This window comes from Carassius auratus, chromosome 22 (genome assembly GCF_003368295.1).
Source record: "Carassius auratus strain Wakin chromosome 22, ASM336829v1, whole genome shotgun sequence".
In the NCBI taxonomy this organism is placed as follows: domain Eukaryota; kingdom Metazoa; phylum Chordata; class Actinopteri; order Cypriniformes; family Cyprinidae; genus Carassius; species Carassius auratus.
Genome location: NC_039264.1, coordinates 19906569 through 19927879, shown reverse-complemented (window position 1 = coordinate 19927879; position 21311 = coordinate 19906569). Strand labels below are relative to the sequence as shown.

At 39.8% G+C, this 21311-nt stretch overlaps 2 protein-coding genes across 4 annotated transcripts in view; both read right to left on the bottom strand.

Moving 5' to 3' along the window:
- Positions 1-13349, bottom strand: part of crebbpa (CREB binding lysine acetyltransferase a) — a 40754-nt gene extending 27405 nt beyond the window's left edge. Inside the window, exons 1-2 of one of the 2 annotated variants that reach the window (XM_026198139.1) lie at positions 12513-13349; positions 679-1325 (exon numbers count right to left, since the gene is read on the bottom strand). In XM_026198139.1, the coding sequence (XP_026053924.1) occupies positions 679-1325; positions 12513-12591 (726 nt within the window). In that variant the 5' untranslated portion in view covers positions 12592-13349. The remainder of the gene's footprint in view (positions 1-678; positions 1326-12512) is intronic. The other variant, XM_026198138.1, reaches the window with a different exon arrangement.
- Positions 13350-13905: 556 nt separating this feature from the next.
- adcy9 (adenylate cyclase 9) overlaps positions 13906-21311 on the bottom strand; it is a 32849-nt gene continuing 25443 nt past the window's right edge. Inside the window, exons 7-10 of one of the 2 annotated variants that reach the window (XM_026198140.1) lie at positions 20299-20458; positions 19692-19840; positions 18912-18941; positions 13906-18123 (exon numbers count right to left, since the gene is read on the bottom strand). In XM_026198140.1, coding sequence (XP_026053925.1) covers positions 16830-18123; positions 18912-18941; positions 19692-19840; positions 20299-20458 — 1633 coding nt within the window. In that variant the 3' untranslated portion in view covers positions 13906-16829. The remainder of the gene's footprint in view (positions 18124-18911; positions 18942-19691; positions 19841-20298; positions 20459-21311) is intronic. The other variant, XM_026198141.1, reaches the window with a different exon arrangement.

The window sequence follows — 21311 nt, the reverse complement described above, 5'->3', positions numbered from 1 at the left end:
AGAGAGAACTGTTCATGCACTCCCCCCACCCACAATTCCGCCCGGAATTTACTTAAGGATGATGCAATCCCAACGAAAAAGGTCACGATCGTGTGTTGGAACCGCAGGCAGTGAGTAAAACTGCTTAAAATATCTCTGCCTCCTTGCTAGTGCGTCCGCCTCCCATCGGAGACCCGGGTTCGAGCCCCGCTCGGAGCGAGTCGTTGCTGCTGCTGCTCTCGTTCAGTTTCAGCTTCTGGATCTGATTCTGGATCATAAATATACGCTGAATCTGACTGTTAGCCATGGTTTGTTTTGGTTGTTTTTTTCCACACGGTAATGTCACAGCTTCCACATGCTCTCAACGCAAAAGCCTATTCGCGCTCGTGATTCTTTAGCTCCGCCCACACGTCACGCCTCCAGCCGCTCGTGTTTTTCCGGGAAAAATCGGTACTGACTATCTTTCTCTTATGAATATAATAAAACTAAAAACTTTTTGGAGTAATGAAGGATGCAGTACTACTCTATAGGTACTCAAGATTAACAGGATATTGAGTGAAAACGAGCATTTCACCCCCCCTTTAAAACACATTGATAATAATTCACCAGGGACCGTTTTCATTCGCGTCATCTCAAACCTTCTCACAACTTTAAAATCTAAACGACTGAAACCACAGCAAAGGAAACTGGCCATCTCACCTTGTTGATATTGCCGGCTTGCTGGGTGTTGATGCCCATCTGCTGCGCCCCCTGAGTGAGCGTGTCTGCCAGGACACTCCCTGCTCCTCCAGGTACCGCCGCCCCCCCTGCTCCTCCCGCCCCTACAGAAGGTGCCACCTGCATGCCGACACCCTGGTACTGCATCCCTGGTGCTCCTCGACCGCGGCCTACAGAGCCCAGAGTCCCATTGATCACCTGACCCTGCTGTCCGCCCACATTCTGTCCCATCATGCCACTGTTCAGCATGGCCTGGTTAAATCCCGTGCCGAGTCCCATGCCAGCTGAGCCAGCGTTATTGCCCTGCGTCCCAAGAGTGCCGCCTGGTTTCTGTGTTTGAGAGGGGTGTGAAGGGGAACCCTGGCCCAGGGGACTCTTTCCAAGCCCGGCCAGCTGAGGTCCGATGCCGCCGGGTTGGGGACTGGCCGAGTTCATCCCAGCACTACTTCCAGGACGCAGGAGCTCGGAGAGCTGCTTGTGCTTGGCAGCAGCGTCGGGGACCATGGGGCTATGACCTGTACCTGTAGCCCCACCATTAGAGGACATGGACATCAGCCCCAGGTCTCCATTAGGTATCAGCTCATCTGGAAGATCGTTCTCCAGGTCATCCCAGGAAAGTGAACCCAACTCTGAGGAAATAAAGAGGGAGAAATGTCATTTTGTGTGTGGGTCTTTCTTCTCATCTCTTTATAAGGTTGAGAGTTTCTTATTGACCTTAATGCACATAAATTTGACGTGAACAAAAATGAGAATTTGATGAATGCCTCAAGACGTCTATGAGAAACCCAGTTTGCAGGTTTCAATTCATGTATTTTTATGCAAACACTGAGAAATTGCATAATATTTGCTGGTTGGGAATTTAAGTGCATATAAAAAAAATAATAATAATATAATATGAATGCTTGAGGCAGACAGATCAGGAAGATGTGCACATTTACTGCATAAAATAAATAAATTGTTTTAAAGACTGTTAGAAGAAAAAAGTAGTAGAAAAGTAGTGTTCTACAATTCTAAAAAACTTCCTCGTATTTAATCTCATTAGCTTCATTTCCATCCATGTACTTTTATCCAACTATTGAGAAACTGCATACAAATTGCTGGCTTGAAATTCCCAAAGTGCATAAAAATGTATATGATCACTTGAGAAGCATTTTTTTAATTGGTAAGACGACACACTAACTCTTTTATAGATCAGATTTTATGTAAAATGTGTTGCTGATTGAAACGTGTATCTATATCAAAATTATTGCGTTAACCTTCTCACACTTTATGAATGATTATTTTAGGTTCAAGTGGTGCTTGTGTAAGGAACAGAACAGAACACGGTTATTTCTAATCCGCTGTTAAAAACTAAGCTCAGAATCAATTCAAGAGAGAACTGGGATGCCTTCAGAAAATCTCACAATCAATGCACAATCATTTCTTGATTGGCGATGCATCGATTTATTGTCCGAGCCCTAATACGCAAATAAATTAATAAATATTTAAATTTCTAAGGTTTCTACAATATAAGCTTTCTCCTCTGACTGAGGTCTATTAAATTTCATATTAAGCGTCTAATGGAAGCTGTGGTTCTGACACCATGAAAATATTGTTTTAGCAGCTCCATGCGGTGAAGGAAAACAGCAGAGAGAGAGCAGTAGTCTGAATCAATATGCCTGCATGAGGCTGATCCACCGCGGAGAGTGCTAATAGCTTTAAAAAAAATCCACCTCATCCATTAAAACCTGCTAATGAACGACTGACACGTTACACACACACAGGAGTGTGTACGATACCTCAGAACAGCTGGGAGGCAGGAGACGTTCTCGATCACGTCTGTGACACTGAGAGACTAGCGACAGATGTTAGCATGTTTAGCAGAGTAAATGCCACCAACACAACAGGACGGATGCTAAGATGATATCTCCACCGATTCAGGTGCAAAATGACTGGATTTGAAAATGAGTAACTTCATGGATTTTAAATGTTTTTCCAAAGAGAACAGGCCTGATAAAACTGTGACCAGTGTAGAGTATGTACTACACCATTCAACAGAGATGTTAAATGACAATGTAGTGTACTACAGTTAATGAAGCTTGTTGGAGGACTGTTTCACATGGTATTTTATAAAACACAAAGTATTCAGTACATACTGTATAGTGCTCCACACACAAGTGAACTTTAAGTGACAATGTAGTATGCTACTATTTCTTACGTTTACCAAGTATTACTGTTTCACATGGCATTTTTACGATATTACCGGCAGCTTACAGTACATACTGCAAGGTGTGCTGCATCCTAGTGAGGAGAAGCAACAATGTAGCATAGTACTGCAAAAGCTTACCACTGAAGACTATTTCATGCTTGTTTAATAAAAGCACAGGTAGTATACAGAACATACTGTATAAGTTACTGTACACCAGTCAGCTCAAGCAAAAATTAGCCTTCTAAACTTAAAATGTTACATTTATCGTGATAAATATCAACATCAAACATTTTTAGTAATTGTTTATATAAAATAGTAGGCCGATCACAGTACCTACTACACAGTATTTCACACACTATTGTCCCATTCTGAAAGAATCTTGGTCAACTTCTGCGTGGTATTTCCCAGAGCAACATTGTCAATCTATGCACGACTCTGGTTGAGATGCAGCACTTGTAGCGCTGAGGTCGCACCGGTTCGAGAGTAAACACAGACACGCTGCCAGACACAGCAGGTGCTAAACATGAGGGAGGAAGGAGCAGGGATCCTCCCTTTGCTTTCACTCCCTGTTTAATGACTTGCATCACGGAGCCAGACTCGTGCAAGTCCTCGCTTACACATTCAGATGTCTAGTGCCAACGTCCCGCCCTCTCCAAGTTGGAGCTGAGCCAAAATGCAAAGCAACATACACGTTTGGGAGCACCTTGGAGTCTCGAGTCCCAACGAGGATCAGGATTTCTCCCTCCACTATCGGGCTAAAGCTCATTACAGTGGCTCCGGCGGGGGGCTATAAATAGTCTCTCCACGCGGCAGCAGACCACAGCTGTCGTTCACAGCGTCTGAAAGATAGTGGCCCGTCTGAGCTGGGACAGGTGCTCCTCCGCCTGGGATTTCACTCTACTTCCAGCTAATGGTCGAAGTCACGCAGGGGAAATTTCTAACTCCGTACATTACAAAAGTACACATTTAAAAAAATTTTACCACGGAGCCCACAATATGCAATTCTAGACTTTCTGAACCGTAGTAAACAACCTCAAATTGCTCTGCAGATACCATCCAAAATATCAAATACATTTTATATGTCAAATTCATCATTGCAATGTGTAAAATCGTTATAAAATTATAAACTCATGAACACTTAAGTCTTAAACTCTGCAGTGCTGTGGTGAAATGTGGTTTAGGAAAAACTTGGGCTTTCAAAAACTTTATGTCCTAAGAACAGCAGAACAACTGGGCATGTACCAGGATTTGAAGATACAGATGATATATCCGTGTAACGCTCTCTTTGGGTTTAGGAGTGTTTGCACACTAAAGACCGCTTTGAGCAGCAGACCGGGTTCAGGTTTCTCAAGGCTGTTTAGGCCAGACCTGCAGCAGTCGAGTGGAAAGAGAGACGGAGGGAACTCTTGGCACTGCGGTGGAAGGTTAACACGGGGCTGGTTTGGTCACATGGCTTACCACTAAAAGTTTTTATTGGGCTCAATCCCATCTTGTAAAAGTGTCATGTTTCCTGCTTTCATCCCAGTTCACAAACACGGCATTGCCTCTGAATCCCTGCCTTGGTTTTAGAGATGCTTTTTACTAACAGAGTTCTGTAGGTGACTTGATTTAGCTACTAGCAGACCATTTCAGAGATGAAAATGCTTCGTTTTCAGCTAAAATAGAAAATACAGAAACACTTGCATACATGTCAAGCGAGATTTCAAATTAGTTTTGTTTAAACTCAAATGGCATTTAAAAGTATTTTTTTCCATACAGAAAAAAAGGTCTATATTATATAAATATATTTTACAGAATTGGTTGTTTTTCCAAAAACAAATACTTAAATAGTGCATAACTAATTCTTATGATTTTTAGCTTTAGAGGTATTATTTTTTTTAGATCCAAGAAAATTCAACTAAAGCTAATTCTCAGATGTCATGTTGTGATTTAGCATTAACTGTTGGGATGCTAACACCCTCGAGGAGCTCAAAATCAATTCCCATTAGCAAGTTGACCTTCGGCAAACTTCGAGAAAATGACGTTTTACAGACTTCATTTCAAAGCGCTTTTGTTTATGAAGGCTCTCAAACTTCCATTGAATTTGACCATGAACTTGCCTGACTGTTTTATAGAAATGTCAAAGTTTCTAAATTCAATGGTTTCTAAGAAGTTAGAAAGAGGTTTCTGTAACACAGCTCCTGAAAAGCAACTAGCAGACTAGTACTTCAAACAACAAACCCAAAATATGTAAGGTTTCATGTAGGGATGTCAACGATTAATCGATGATCGATTAATTGTCGATAAGAGATGCAATCGATTAAGGCTATCGATGGTCGGTTAACCGATTCAATGTTGGGCTGCGTGCGGCTCATGCGCACTCAACACGTGCGAGCGGCTGTGAGTGACGGTGACGATATATAAAAGCATCATCATTCATTCACAATGTACAAATTAAGCTTTTAATGTGATTTAAACTTTAAAGTACATTAAAATAGAAACAACATAAAAGTTATTCAACATTAAATGCAATAGAAATGTAGTTACTAATCATTTCATCAGATAACTGTTTTATATCGTGCGCTTTGCAGGGCTGCGGGACACAGTGACAGGACAGGTAGTCTATTCATTCCTACAACTTGTTAATTAATTCCTACGAATTATTAATGTGGCAATTGTCCATGTTTCATTAATTTTGTTCCCTAAATAACCCATGATTTAAGTGAAATAAGGGAACAAATTAATAAATCGAACGAATTCTTAATTCATGAAATCTTTAATTTCCCTTCCCATTTTTACCACAGTAAGAGATGCGAAAACAGTTATTAAAAGCGAAAGATAATAAAATAAACCTGGGAAATTAGAGGGTTAGACTATGAAGATTTAGGAAAAGAAACAATGCCTGAATATACTGAATTTGTGGAAATTCGTGACCAACCGGCAAACCAGAACAAAGCCGCGTAAATGAAGACTATGGAGTCCAAAAGCATGGTCGCAATCTAACATTTTCCAGTTAACCTATTATTCCTCTAATAAAAAAAGCTTTTATTCCACACTTGTCAATCAGATCTTATCGTTTCTAAATAAATAATTGCTGGATTCAAAACAGCGATTAATAGGCGCTGTGACCGACACATTCCTGGAGCATTCAGTTTAAATAGACCGTAGTATACCGGTCCACTCTGCTGTTATGCCAAGGACGTTTTTGCTCATATGAAGAGGATCATCTTTTCCGTCTATATGCGAATGCGTGTTAAGTACAAGCCTAGTTTACATTATAAATAATAGTTTAACATTCAAATACATTGCGAATATGGAAACATTTCGATTTGTGCCGAATGAGACATGAGCAATAACCTCCAAATAAATCTAGCCAAATCCGCGCTCGCTCATCTCGACTGCACGCATGCACTGTCACGATCTAATGCGCTGTATGCCGGATTTTAAAAAATCTGACATTTTCTAGGACAGAATCCAGCAGGATCAAATTAATGTGAGCAACTGTGTTTTGGTGCAGCAGCGCCGATGTAGTTCACTTAATGTGCAGCGCAGTCACACGCGCTCCACATTTCGGATAATTTTATACAATAATGTCAGTTGCAAACATCGCAATTGTGCTTTAAAATACAACAACGAGCACCACAAAACCATTTAAAGATGCGCGTTCAGCGTTCTCCGTGCGGGATTGGAAACTGTCAACAAAGTAAAATGACCTCAAAAGTATGGCGCGCTCTCTTCATTTTATCAAATGATCATAATCGCATCTATTCATTTTATAATCCTGCTACTAGCATTTTATTCAGACTAAAACCTCTTTAATTCAAGTGAGAAAGCGTTTTGTGTGTGTGTGTGGCTTTTGCACATCCTGTCATACCGCTGACTGTGTGCCTGCAATAGACGCATTTTGCAGTATTATGGTTAACGATTAATCGATTAATTGATCGTTAATTTAAACGACGATCGATCATGGAAATAATCGAAATTTGACATCCCTAGTTTCATGTAACAAACACACAAATATGACAAAATCTCTCTGTGGTCTTAATCACACAGACAAATCCATGCTGTGCTTGGCTTGGAAGGCTTCTGAGTGTGTTTTCTTTCTAAAGACCGTGGATTTTATTTGCTCTGACTGTCCTGTGATGTGTTATCACCACTGAGATGATCCAGATCTACACAACTGGTGCACCGTGCCAGAATTACTCTAGTGAAAATATCTCCAGCCCTCTTGAATCTGCTTGACTTCTGGAACACATCAGTTTGGAGAGGTGATGGGTTTTAAAGGGCTTTCATTTGAGAAAAGGAACATTCTAGTCCATCTGTCACCCAGGAAGGGACTAAAAAGCCCATAACAGACCAGAACAGCATGTTGAGCTTCAAACCACAGCCATTTGAGAAAACGAATTTCAGCCATCTCATTATAACAAAGTCCAAATGGAATCGACAAACTTTTTCCACATTTTCTGAAATGATTGTAGGGAAAATCTGTAAAATTTAACTTGCGACGCTACGGTTGGCCAGAAAGTCACCCGCCAAATCCATAAACGAAGATGCAAAGATGGGGAACACGTCAGGCTCTGTGCAGGCCTAGTTATAACCTTGCAAAACTATAGATGCGTTCACATTCACGCACATACACACTATTCCATGCCGCTTTGTAGAAAAGTTTTTTGTGTTAAACAAACAAACAAAAAAAAAAGTTAATGCTGGATATTTTATGCACTCAACTGTCACAGAGGCTAGCAGATTCTGATGTTGAATGATGAAATAATCTTACTGAATTCACCCACTAGACAGTTTAGTACATACTGCGTAGCAGAAGTACACAAGTGTATAGTGTGTCATTTTCAACTAGGATTGAAACGGGGTGGAATATTTTTGGAAACTTTCCAAAATAAAACTTTGAAGTTTCCAAAAATTCTAGACTAGTTCCAGAAACTGACCAGAAATTTTCCGTATTTGCAACCCTACTTTTGACAAAACTTCTAATACGATCAAAAAGTTAACATTAACAATCGGAACACCTGAAAAAATGCTTACATAACTGATAAATATTCAATAAATACGCTAACTGTGACCACAAAAAATATACATTAATTTAACTAAATGAAGGGAACACTGCTCAAATACCTGAAGTACGACAGTAAGTGTCTTAAAATGCATCAGGTCAGTAGGTGCGTTTACATGGACACTTTTTGCTTCCATCGGAATGAATTCATTCTGATTGATGAATCCGAATGTAGTGTTTACATGAACGCTGAATAAAGTGATCGGATTGATTATGCATGTTTACATGTCACAATCTTCTGATTGGATTTACTCTTTTGACATGCGCACACTGCATGAATATACAGCGTTTCCCACTGCTGCTGCATGCTGTTTTAAAAAGCACACGTGAAATTTATTTACTTCAACCAGCACATGAACTGTTGTGCTGCTTAACGTTACTTTAAAAAAAAGGGTGTAAAAGTGCCCCTTCCTGCACCCAAAATTATTGGTCTGTTGATTATACTTAAACAAGGACTGGTTGAACATGGTCCTGTTCCACTTCACATACGCTGAGTGAAAGGGGAGTTTTATGATAACACTTCATTCACCGGGAAGAACAGCTCGTTCTGCGTATCATACATCATTACGCTATTTCTACGTCACTGCGCATGCGCAGTACTTTCCCGTTTCGGTTTTCAATCCGAACAAGTGTTTACATGTCCTCTCACTCAGATTACAAAAGGAATAAACCACCCCTTACAATCCGATGGACATTTTAAGCGGATCTGGCCAATTCAATCCGATTGACGTGTTTACATGTGACTTTTTCATTCCGATTGTGCTTCTAGTCCTATTACGATCGGATTAGAAGGGTCTATGTAAATGCAGCTAGTGATTTTCTTCCAACACAAGGATGAATTTAGAGAAACAACTTTTCAAAGAGGGCTAACTTATAGCCGAAATAAGCTGTTCGACTTTTGCTGAGATTTTGCGGTCTGGACGCTAGTTGGTCAACCTATCATCTTCATTGTATTTAGCATATAACACACACTTTTTCCTTTTTAGTAATTTAGTCACTTCAACCATTTGCCTATTACTTCTGTGATGCAGAATATGTGAACAGAATCATGAAACCCTGTTATAAAAAACCTAATTTACTGAATAACTGTGAAAGTTCTGTTCTGGTTCCGTTTCTGTCTCCACATTTCCCAGAGTTCCCTTGTCTATTAGTTTCCATGGTTTGTGATTAATTAGCTCCACACCTGTTTCAGTTCTCCCTCATTACCTTTTGTAGTAAATAAGCCGTGTGTTTTGCACTAGCTCCTTAGTTCCGGTATTGATGTTGATTTGTGTTCATCTCCAGCTATCTGTATAAATATCACTGAAAACGTATGCATCTAAACAAATTCATCCTCTTCTAAGCACCGCCACTAAAGATTAACTCTTAAAAATAAAAGTTACAAAAGGGGGTTTTCACAACAACGCCATAGAAGAGCTATTGTGAGTTCCACAACAGTAAATAGTTCTGAAAAGAACCATTTTTTTTAGTGTGAAGAACAAATAAAGAACCTTATCCTCAAATAAAGAACATTTCACCCAACACAAACGTTTTTGTCGGAAACTAGACAGAGTATATTATAGGTATAAATAAATAATTCTCCTTTCAGATCCTTTTTTGTTTATAAATTGTTTAGTGTTTATATGATTATCATAAATCAAGCACAGCTAGGTAAGCATCCATTAACTCATGCATATCAAGATCTCTGGCTATATTTTTGGATCTGCATGATGTCTGAAAGCATGTTCACAGCACAGCTGGACACATCTCTGGTGTTACATCACTCAAGCGCTCTAAGCGAAGGCATGTGTGCGAGTTAATTAGCTCAGAAGTTTTAGCTGACTGTTGGGAGTGTTAGGGATGCTGCTCTTGTAGCCGATTCCTCACTAGTTGAATAATCAGTTTTAAGGAAAAGTTTGGTTCAAGTTTCACCATACCAAGATGGGTCACATTTTCATGCATATTTATATATGATTTATGACTTACTATACAACAGTTTAAATATGAAGTGTTGATATGTTAAACTGCAGGAGACCAAAGGCATCTATGTAAACGTCAATTCTCCTAGATTTTTACAATTCAAACAGGTAAAACACAGAATGCTAAGTGAAATGTTGCCGATAAAAATACCAAGAAAATATCAAGGCAACCTCACTAATCGACTAAATGAATGTTGAATATCTAGCCAGTGATATTTGCATCCGGTGGATGTCCAAGAAAAACTTACCAATAATCACTTTGTATTTATATAAGTCTGGTATAATTTAAATCACAGTAGGAGTATTGATAGTAAATTCTTTAGTGCAAAAAATAAATAAATAAACCGAAATTATGCAGAAAATTGCTATTATAAGATTTGTAAAAAAAAACAATCCTTCTGCAAACTTCTGCAAATAACATGCTAATTGCTTGATTTTGCAACAAATTTTGTGATTGCATACTTTTTAAAGTTCAAAACTTTTTGAAACCCCCATTAAACTTCCACTGTTTGTACTCCTATTGAAAAGCCTTCATGTAAACACTGAAGATATAGACTGAGTCGATGTAGATATGAAATGATCTTGTCAACTGGAAAATTATCATCCAGTTGTAAATGTGTATATATCCATCTTCTCAATCGAACATGCATATGTTTATTATTGCTTTATGAGCGACTCAGTGGAAAAAACTGAATAGTTACTAAATATCTGCACTAAAAAAAAAAAAATCTCATCTGACATATTTATCAAGCTTTTCTATAAAGATGTGTCAATAAAAGGCAAAAACAACAATTATACTCATGATAGCCTCAGCAACATTAACACCAAAGCGCTCTTCCAGTTCTGAACGCGCCGACTGACCACTGAATTTTTGTTCGCGATACATCAGTGCACGAAAATGTAAATGAAAATGGGAGTCGGAGTGCAACGTTTAGGGCCGATATGAACGAAACTTCCATAAGATTAAAAAATTATTTAACTTGCTTCAAAGAACATTTATTGACAAAATATTAAATGCATAATAATGTGACGAGTTTTCAAGAGTTGGTGTAGGGAAAAACACTTGTAACTCATGTTACAAGAAGCCAAGTCCATGCGCAACTGGAAGCGTTTGATTTGATGACGGAAAAACACTTCCTGAAACAAATTACACACTTCACCTGTCAAAATAATCTCATCATGAAGAAATACAGTCTGAACGCACTTAGGCAAGATGGATGCTGAAGCGTGTGATGGCCCAACAAGCACTAATGTGTGAATGAGCAGCACAGAAGCCAGAGAAACAGGTCTCTACAGGTGCAACAAGACTTCTAGGCTATGAAACCAAGAGCTCAGGTTCACATACAAACACACTAGCTGCCTGCAGACATAGATAAACCAGACTCATTACATGCGGATTAACATAAACAAGGGGATGCTGAATTCATGAAGCCGGTTTTTAACACATTTGATCGCTGGTGCTTATCTAGGGCTACAGCATGCACACTACAGCCATTTATGTGGTTAATGACAACTGAGGTGATGCTTCAAACAGGCCTAAAAGTAACAGGTTTACAAACTAATACGACAAAGTACTCTTCTAACTGGGCAGCACAGGTTAACAAGTCGAAGCACACGATTATCAACTACTTGCAACTACAAGCAAGCTCACAAGCAACACATTGGCATGTCTATGAACTCGCTCTGGATTGTGTTTACGCTCATAATTTGAGCAACATTCATCCCAGTCAACAAAGCAGGGGTGCCTGCCACATCTAAGACTGCACGCTCGCGCCAGTTTGGCTTTTCAAGCAGCCAGCCATGGGGTTTTAATATTTTAATAAGCATCAAAAGTGCACTCGGTAAAGTGTATGCCTTGTCAAGTTCAGATAAACATCCACGTTAATGCTGCGAGAAGCGACGCAGCTGGTCACGTGACCTCAAGAGCGACCCGCGACCCACGTGAAACAAAAACACTTTTCCAGGGAAAGTGACATGAACCCTTGCTTTACGAGATACTAATCATTTTGAAAACTTTTTTAAGAAGCGCTTGTGACGAAATCAACGTCAAACGCATGATAAAAAAATAAAAAATGATAGGTCTTAATGCAAATGGTGAACCCTATAGCGATCATAAACGGAAACTCTCACTGTCCCGGGAGAGATTCATGGATCTGTCGCTTCCCTTCACCCTGGAGCTCTCTCCACGTGTTGATCTGAGACGACCCTGAAGCACGAATGCGATGATGGACAGACTGACGCAATACGCTGTAAAAATGTCATCTGGGCCTATTAGATGGACAGCAGTCGGGTGTTTAAATGCACTAAAGTTTGAGCGATAACTATTAGGATACTCGATTCCTTTACTTGAGATGCATTATTCTAGCAATGCTAACCTGCACATTAAAACTGTCACGATTAACCCTTAAAACGCCAGTCACCACTGACTCTCGGCGTAAAGACGTGCATTGAAAGCACGTTTCTCCTTCACTGTCAAACGAGTTTTGAACAGCGTGAGGGTGACCAGAGGACTTTATTTCGAGGTTAGTGGACGGTTTGTGGACTCGTTTGACAGCTGTCTCGTGAGTGAGTGTGTCACAGTGCCTCACAGGAGAGTATTGATCAGGTTTGTGCTGGATGTTACCTGGAGCGTCTGGAGCAGGTGCAGTCAGCTTCGCTCGCTTCGCGCTCGGAGGGCCTCCTTCCAGCACATTCTCGGCCATGGCGACTCAGCTTCGGACTAATGTTGTGGGGGAGTGGGGAGGGGACTCAAAGTGAAGGATCCTTTCGTCCGAAAAAAACAGATGTTACCTTACTTTTGAAAGACGTGGGGAGTGTGGAGCGGCTCGGCGGAGGATTTTCTCAAAAAAGCAGCAACAGCGCCCCGCGTCGCCACCACCACTCACCCCATGATAATCCAACACCCAACACCCACATTACCATCGTTGTATTGCCGAGAGAAAATGCCTCCTTTCCGCGAATTCAACGTTAAATCCCGAATAAAGTATCCGAAGGGGTCCTCGCGTGCGAGAGCCGTTAATGTTGCAACGGCACGCGATCCATGACGTCAATCTTTTCCGTGCAAAAATCGTGTGGCTGCGTGTAAAAATGCACGGTTGCATAAAAAATTTATATCTTTGCAAAACAGTCGTCTCGGTGCTGTCTGTCCTCCAAAAGCGTCCGGTAAACAATAAGCGCTCGGAGCGAAACACGGACGCAAGCGCCGCTCTTGAAGGGGAAATCAGATATACGAGGGTTTCGTGGCCGACGAACGCCGATCAAATCCAGGATTTTTCGCCCAAAATTCCTTCGCGGCGATATAAAGGTGTCATTTTCCGCTGAATGGTGTCGTCAGAGCTCGATTTGGATGCCCCGCGTCCAAAAACAAAAAATAGTGCTCTATCGAAATCCTGATTCCGAGCCGAGACAAGATGGCGGCTGTTGATTCCTTCGATACAAAAAGTTTTTTTTTCTTTTTCCAGATAGACGGAGCCGAGGGGGAGGGGGCGCGCGCAGCGCGATCACGCCCTACGTCAAACCTGCTGTGTACGTGCAGAGCGGCCGCTGGAGGCGCGAGACGATCACAAATCTGCACTCAATGTCACCGACGCATCAATAATCGGAGAACAATCGTATAGGGACAAAAAAAAAAAAAAAAAAAAGGTAGTTTTACATTTAACCGGTAGTTTGCAATAAAACAAGTTGTTGAAAAGCAGTGCAAATTACATTCATTTTAAATATATACAAATAAATTTGGGGATGGCAAGAATTTTGAAATAGTTTTACACTTAGGCCAATATTATAGTTTGCCTTAAGTTGTTGAGAAGCAGTGCAAATTACATTAATTTTAAACAATATAAAACTTAACATTTTTTGTTTTGTTTTCTGATAGTTTATGCCTATTTTTGCCTTCAATTATATTCCAACCTTCACCAAACATACACATCTCTTCTGACATTAATAAAAGTATCAATTTAAAACGATAAGTAATGGTTAATAAATAAACACAGTTCTTCCACACATGAAACAGACACATGTCGCTTCTGGTATCTTTTCATTGTTTCTCTACTCTCCAAATCTGCCACATGCACATGTATCATCAGTTTTGAAACATAATAATCAGATAAAACAGTACATGATATGTACATACAAAGTGAGTGCACTGTGCAAATGTATACAGATTATGCTTGTTGCCTGAATATAATGGCTAATAAATCAATACCCGCTGTGTCTCATGTGCATTAGAACAAATTATTGGAGAACGTGCTGCTCGGAAATAAAAAACAAAATCTATAGCCCAAACTCCACAGCTGTGTCTTGCAGCTTCTGCCCACACGATTCAAATTATTTGGTATACACATATTCCCATATATGGCACAAAAATCATTAATACAAAGTTAATAAAAGCATGTGAAGTCAAATTTAAGGGCACATTTTTAAAACTCTTGAGCACCAAAACAAATTGGTTTTAGATTTGTACTCAAATATGTCTCTTGACCAATTAAGATGAGCTCAATTCTATACAAAACAAAACTGTGAAGGAGTGAAAAGTCATGTGACAAAATAAAAACAACATATGATTCTCCAAACTGAAATCAATCCTTGATTTTCAAAACTAAAATTCAGAAAACCTACAAGAATGTGGGCAGTGGTGAAAAAGTGGGACCAATCGCGCACAGAACAAGATCAAATTCACACTTCTCCATTTTAAGGTTATTTCAAATATCATAAAACTTTAGTAGAATTGGATCTGAGGCACTTTTCAAGAGTGAGGCCATAGGTGCTTGTTACGTTAGATGAAAAAAAGGAGATTTCTCCATGCTTTAAGTGGCTCCCTTTCATAAATATGCCCTTTTGACATTAGGCTCCGTGGCTGCACACCGATTTATGCACTGCCCCAATAAATACAAATGCATTTAATACAAAACCACATACATTATGCACAATTAATTATAATTCAATACTGTCAGCACTGGGCTTCCTCAGCCAATGGAGTGATACAATAACTCAAAGGTGAAGAGTTGGCTGGAAAGCAGTGCACCATAAAACAATTAACAGCTAAATCAAATCCCTTTTCCAATCCCAAAAAGTTCCATTTAAAGATACACAGTGTAAAAAAAAAAAAAAAAAGGCTGGAATTTTAATTCACATCAAAGAGGAAATAATAACAACATGATACAATAACGTAATATTGCATGTGTTCTGAAAGCTTTGGCGTCAAAGGACACCTTGATATTTTGACTCTGAAGCAACCGGGTGTTAAAATTGAGGGGTAAAGGAGTGAACAAAAAGGCACTGGACTTTTTCAGTTTTTGAGAACAAACTAGTGATTGCTCCGTAAACAGAAATAAAGAAAGAAATCCATCCTCCTCAAACTTCAGAGCCAAGCTTATTCATTATACATGGTGGAAGAAGATAACAGTTCCTAATAAAGGACTAGGTTTGCTTTGAGAAACTAAAATTGCTTTGCTTGAGGTTTGACTGAAATGTAAGACGCATCGCAAGAGATACTGCGGATTATTCTCTAGTGTTCTGAATGCATCAGAGACTAAATAAATCAGGTAAAGAAAAGCAAAGAAAATCAGATCTCTGCACAAAAATGTTTTTTTTTTTTTTGAAGAGCTGCTGTCAAAATCTCAACAGAATTGGCACGCAAATAAAATAAAAAAATTCTGAAAAAGTAGGTAGAAATAAACATATCAATATGAAAAATTGCAAGCCGCTCACCAAATTATGGCAGCACAAGAACCTTCTTCCACAAGGCCATGGAGTGAACTGGTATCACAAGTGCACGGTGATCAATAAAAACTATGATGAATCGGCGATACCAACTCACAATCACAGTGAAAAACAACTGATTCTGCTACGAAAATCTGAGGCACTGAGTGAAATGAAGTCAAATGCACTGATAAACAAAATCTGTTCAACTGAAGGCTTCGTAGGATGGAGTTTACTGGATATATTTAGGGAAAAACACTTGTTCTGCTGCATTAAGATCCTTAAATACTGTAAGTGCCATGCTGAGAAATTAGATTTATTGATTTAATTTTGAATTCTGTAGGATGTTCCCTTCTGGCAATGAGAAATATTAAATTTTGGGGCTAAATTTTATGCAAAAAAATTTTTTTTTAAATGCACTGAACCTCCAAACACAGCATGTTTTCAACAAACATCATACTCTGAATTTCCGAATGTATTACAATCACCGGCCCTTGTGTCCTCTAATGAAGGGAAGAGAGCGCACAACATGGTTTCTGCCATCTTTCTTGATTGGGATTCAAACAAATAAGGCTGATTGTGCTGTTTTTCCTCATTTCATTAGTTGCTATTTTGCGTGAGCCACTTCTACCTCCCTTTGATAAAAGCTACGTTGTTTGCTGCCAGATATACTTGATATTAATATGGGCATTGTGGAAAGAACTGCTGGAAGCCCATCTTTATCTATCCGCCCTTGCCTTCTGGGTTTTATTTCAATATAGGTGACCGCCCATGTAGTAGAGCAGTGAAACTAATACACTGGACTGTATATTCATTATAATAACTTTAAAACATTAGCCATTGATCCTGAAATAATATGGCATTTTCACTGTCCACGTCCCTTCAAAAAGCCATGCTGATATATTTGTTGTAATAATAAAATCATATTTGACTGATTTTGCATATTGTGAAGGCACTTTATAAACAAAAACAAAAAAACAAAAACAAATAAGAGAACATCAGAAATATTAACTCCATCCATTTCCCCCCTCTGTGCTACACTGTGATCCACACAGCAGATGCTTAGCGCACCTTTTTTTCTATTTAGGTCACGTGATCAACACATATGCCCTATACAGGCTAATGCTACTCATTGGAACTCCAACAGTTATGGTCGTCAAAGCCCCTTGAAGGAAGTAGAGCCTGAAAATTATCTGCGGATTGGCTCTTGAAGAAGGACAGCCGAGGTGAGAAGGAAATCGGATCACTCCACTGCCCTGAGCTTTGTACCCTCATCTGCATCGTCATCTTCCTCTCCTTGTAAAGGTGTCTCTGGTGTGGCTAACGGCGTGTACAGTTGTGTTATTGAGGGAGGTTGTGTACCACTTAGCGATGGTGCTTGAGAAGGACTCTCATAATCCTTTTCTTTGAGCTGGGGGACAGGAGAATTGTGCTTAGTGTCTTGGTGCAACTCTGTAATCTGAGACGGGCCTAATACACGGCCCTGAGGCACACCGTGGCCACTGATAGAGGCAACATTGGGAGAGGTGCAGGGAGGGTTTAGTGGTGCAGCAGATGTTGTTGATGTTGTGTTGGCAAGTGTGTCGGGCTCTAAATGCCCAAGGGCATCGTCCACCTGGCCTTGTTCCAGGCTTTGAGTGGACCCTGATCTGCCTTCGTTCATTTGGGGATACAAGTAAGTCCTCATCTGCCCTTTCCCTTTCACGTTCACAGTGCCACGATAATCAAAGGTGTAGTTCATTCTGCTGAGCACACAGTGGCTCTCTTCGCTAACTTGTATGCGGCACTCCACTCCTGTGCTGTCCATGCGGCTTGCGATGTTGACCGTGTCACCCCATATGTCGTAAAGCAGCTTGGTAGTGCCGATGACGCCGGCAGTCAGGGGCCCGTGGTTGAAGCCAATTCTCAGCTTGAACTTGAAACCCAACATGTTCTTGTTAAAATCGTCCACTACGTGCATCATTTCAAGAGCGAAGTCAAAGAGGGCACGTAGGTGGGCATGCGGATGTGGCTGTTCTTGGCACTGCTGCCCATTTAATCCAGATGCTGCCATGTAGGTGGCACCGATGGTTTTAATCTTCTCTACATTTGAGAATGCAGGCTTGCGCAACAGTTCGTCGAAGTCTCCGATGAGTTCGTTAAGTACTCGGTAGCACTCTTTCCCACCCTCGAAGCTCTCCTCGTAGAATTCGCTGAAGTTGACGATACTCGCGAAGATGACCCCGACATTGTCATGATTTTTAGAGTAACTCTGGTTCACCTTTAGCTGCTCGGAAACATGGATGGGGATGATGTTACGCAGCAGCCAGTCCGCTTGATCTCGCATGGTCTGGATCTTGATGCGATGCTTGTCAGCTTCCACATTTCCGTGGTAATGCAGACGGTAGCTGACCTCGAATTCTCGGTTGAGAAACCAAACCAGCACTAGCAGGAGGAAGAAGGAGAGCACGGTCTCTAGGACGAGCAGGTCGAGCGCTGTGGGCTCAGAGACCAACACACTTGCCTGATCTACTTCAGCACTCTGATTACTCATGTTCCTGGAGACAAGAGAAAGAGATTTCAGAGATGAGTGGTGTGTTTTACAGAATAACACCACCTACAGTAGAAGGTGCTCAAAAACACCCTTTCAGTTTTAAGATGTTTTAACTATGAATGGTGCTGGGGTCTGTGGACTTGTCACCTTGTCTTTACCATATAGCAGTTTAAATGCCATAGATTTTTAAAACCTTTTAACATTTAAGCATGCACTCTGCACCTGTGATTAAAGGCTGGAATACGCTACATGACCTTTGCACCAATTTTGGCCTCAATTTGCTGGATGAGACGGCACTAGTTGCTGAAATTCAGAGCCAGTCTGCAGATTTTCAGGAATACACATGGTGTATAATTGGCACAGCACATAATCAGAGGATTTTAATCATGTCTGATATTTTGAGCTAATTTTAGAGCACATATCGTTGTCATTTGTCACATACCTCCTATCAGAGTTTACTGTGTTTGTGACGACTTGAAAGTCTGGTAGTGTATAATTAGAAAAAATACTGTACAATAGAAATTAGATATGGTGAATTTTGATTTCATGTCTACTTACGGTTAATGGGCTCCTTTCAGTTCTGGTAATTTTAATAACGTCAATATGGGCCCCTTTAAGTTTTAGATTGAGTAATATTTATATGTCAATAAAATGACTTCCTGTATACTTAACGATTTATTAACAGCATCATATTTTCACATTCACATACAAACAGTAAAATCTCAACCATCTTACAAATGTCAGCTCAAATCAGAGTCAGCGATAGGAATATATAAAAAAAAAAACACTCACCCAGATGCTGGAAATGTGTCAGTGGTGCTGCTAAAAGAAAACAGTTACAGGATATTAATAAATAAAGTGTACTCTAAAGCAACCATACATGTCCACCGGAGATGAGTAGGCATCTTCTACAGGAGTGGCAGGTTTATGTGGGGGATTGTGGGATTTATTGCTTTCAATATTAAATTATTTTATTTAATGGCTTTTCCAGACACACATCTGTTGTTTTGGGTGGTATTGGGTGGAATTCTTAAGCACCGGTGGACATGTACCATCATGAACAGTCAACAAATCACAAAAATGTACAATATTCTAAAACTATAATGAATGCAGTTTTTATTTAAAAGAATAGTTCACCCAAAAGGATACTGAAGATTTTGTAGAGTTTATTTCTTCATTCTTCTGAGAAATTTACTCCATTTACAAATCACATGCTTTCCAGCAGATCCTCTGCAGTGAATGGGTGCCGTCAGAATGAAAGTCCAAACAGTTGATAAAAACATAAAAATATTTGTTTACATCTGACTTGTAAACGATGCTTGATCTGTACATTTCTCTCCTGAATTCAGGTGAGACAACTTTTTCACTGGAGAAAGCAACATTTTTGACAGAAGCGATGGTTTAATTTAAAATGATGGATTTGTTTCTCACAAACATGCAGCTTTTCACTTCACAAGACATTAACTGATGGACTGGAGTCATGTGAAGCTGTTGTGAGCTGTTTGGACCCTGACGGCACTCATTCACTGCAGAGGATCCACTGGTGAAGAAATGAAGCTGAGGATGTCTGACCTGGGCCTGGTGGTGGCGCTGTAGAGCAGGATGAGTAAAGACAAACCAGCTACAGTGGCCAGAGCAGAGCGCATCCAGAAACTCAGCTGGCAGAAGTTACAGTACTGGATTATAGCAATAATGAGAGCACAGCACAGGAACATGGTCACCTACAGATCCAAAGAAAGAGTGAGCACACAGTTAAAAAAAAAAAAAAAAATCAACAGTCACTGGCTTCTGAGATACTCGGTACAGTTCTGCATGTCATAATATAGTTTGATTCTGTAGAGTTTATTATTATTAGAGTAACACCTTTGAAGGTTTAAACTCTTCCTCCAATTACCAGGCTTTCAATAGACACATTTTGATCCAACAGACTTCAAGAAACTGGGGGATAATTAACAATCTTGAAGATGAAGATATCTTGTAGAGATAGAGATGTCTAAAGTATCAATTCAATGCTAGAATAATAAAAACAAAACCCAACAGCTGATGCAAAGCTGAATTTTCAGCATCACTACTCTACAGTCTTCAGTGTCACATGATTCTTCAGAAATCATTCTGACATTTGAAACATTTCTCAATGAGCAGCAGTTTAAAGAGGTCACCTTCCTGTTCTCCTGCTCACCTGGATGGGCAGCTGCACGCTGTAAGTCAGGTGGGAGAAGACGGACACCGCAGGAAGTGAAACGAGCACAGCCCCGATCACATGACGCGGGAGCCAGCCAGACACCAGCTTCAACAGAGACTGAGTGCAGTTCTGTACATCATCCAGACAAAACACCATACTGCAGGAGAAAGATGGAGATCTCATTAGACAAAACCCAACTAGTAAACTCAACATCATTCCATTTTATGACTCACAGGTAAACCACTAATAGCACAGTTAGACACCATTTTATGTCATTTTTAATTCTTTGGGCATCATAAAATTTGAATGAAAAGTGTGGAAAAAAAAGGATAATGATTTTGAAATTTGCTGAAAATTACATTTCACTGTTAATCACTATATATTTATGAATATTTTAAATGAAGTGTTTCTGAAGATTCACATTTATAGTCACCTTGCGCTAAATTAAAGTAATTGTAAAAGATAAAATGTAAAAGTAGGGAAAACTTGACTATGAAGAATTAAATATCCCAAATCAACCATTTATGAATATGGTACATATTAACATACATATTATAATAATAGAATGTATTCAAGCGGTCACATTAACAATTGTATTTACGTTAAAGTTTCTTTCAAAGTTTAGTTTGTTTAACGTTTAGTTAATAAATAACCAATAAACCAGCAGTATATCACCGTTCTACCCAATTTTTTGTACATAAATGAAAGAAAACAATAAAAATGTAAGGCCTGGTTTCACCGACGGGGCTTAGATTAAGCCAGGATTAGGCCATAGTTAAATTAGGATATTTAAGTTATTTTTATAAACGTGCCTTTAGAAAAATAAAAACATTACCTGGTGTGCATCAATTTGTGAGACAAAACAAAGGCACTGATATATTTTAAGACCAAAAAGGTGCAAGTTTATTTCAGCTGAAACCGCTCAGAATTATATTTTAGTCTGGGGTTAGGCTTAAACCTCGTCTGTGAAACCAGGGGAATATTTATGAAATGCAAAAAGTGAATTTAGG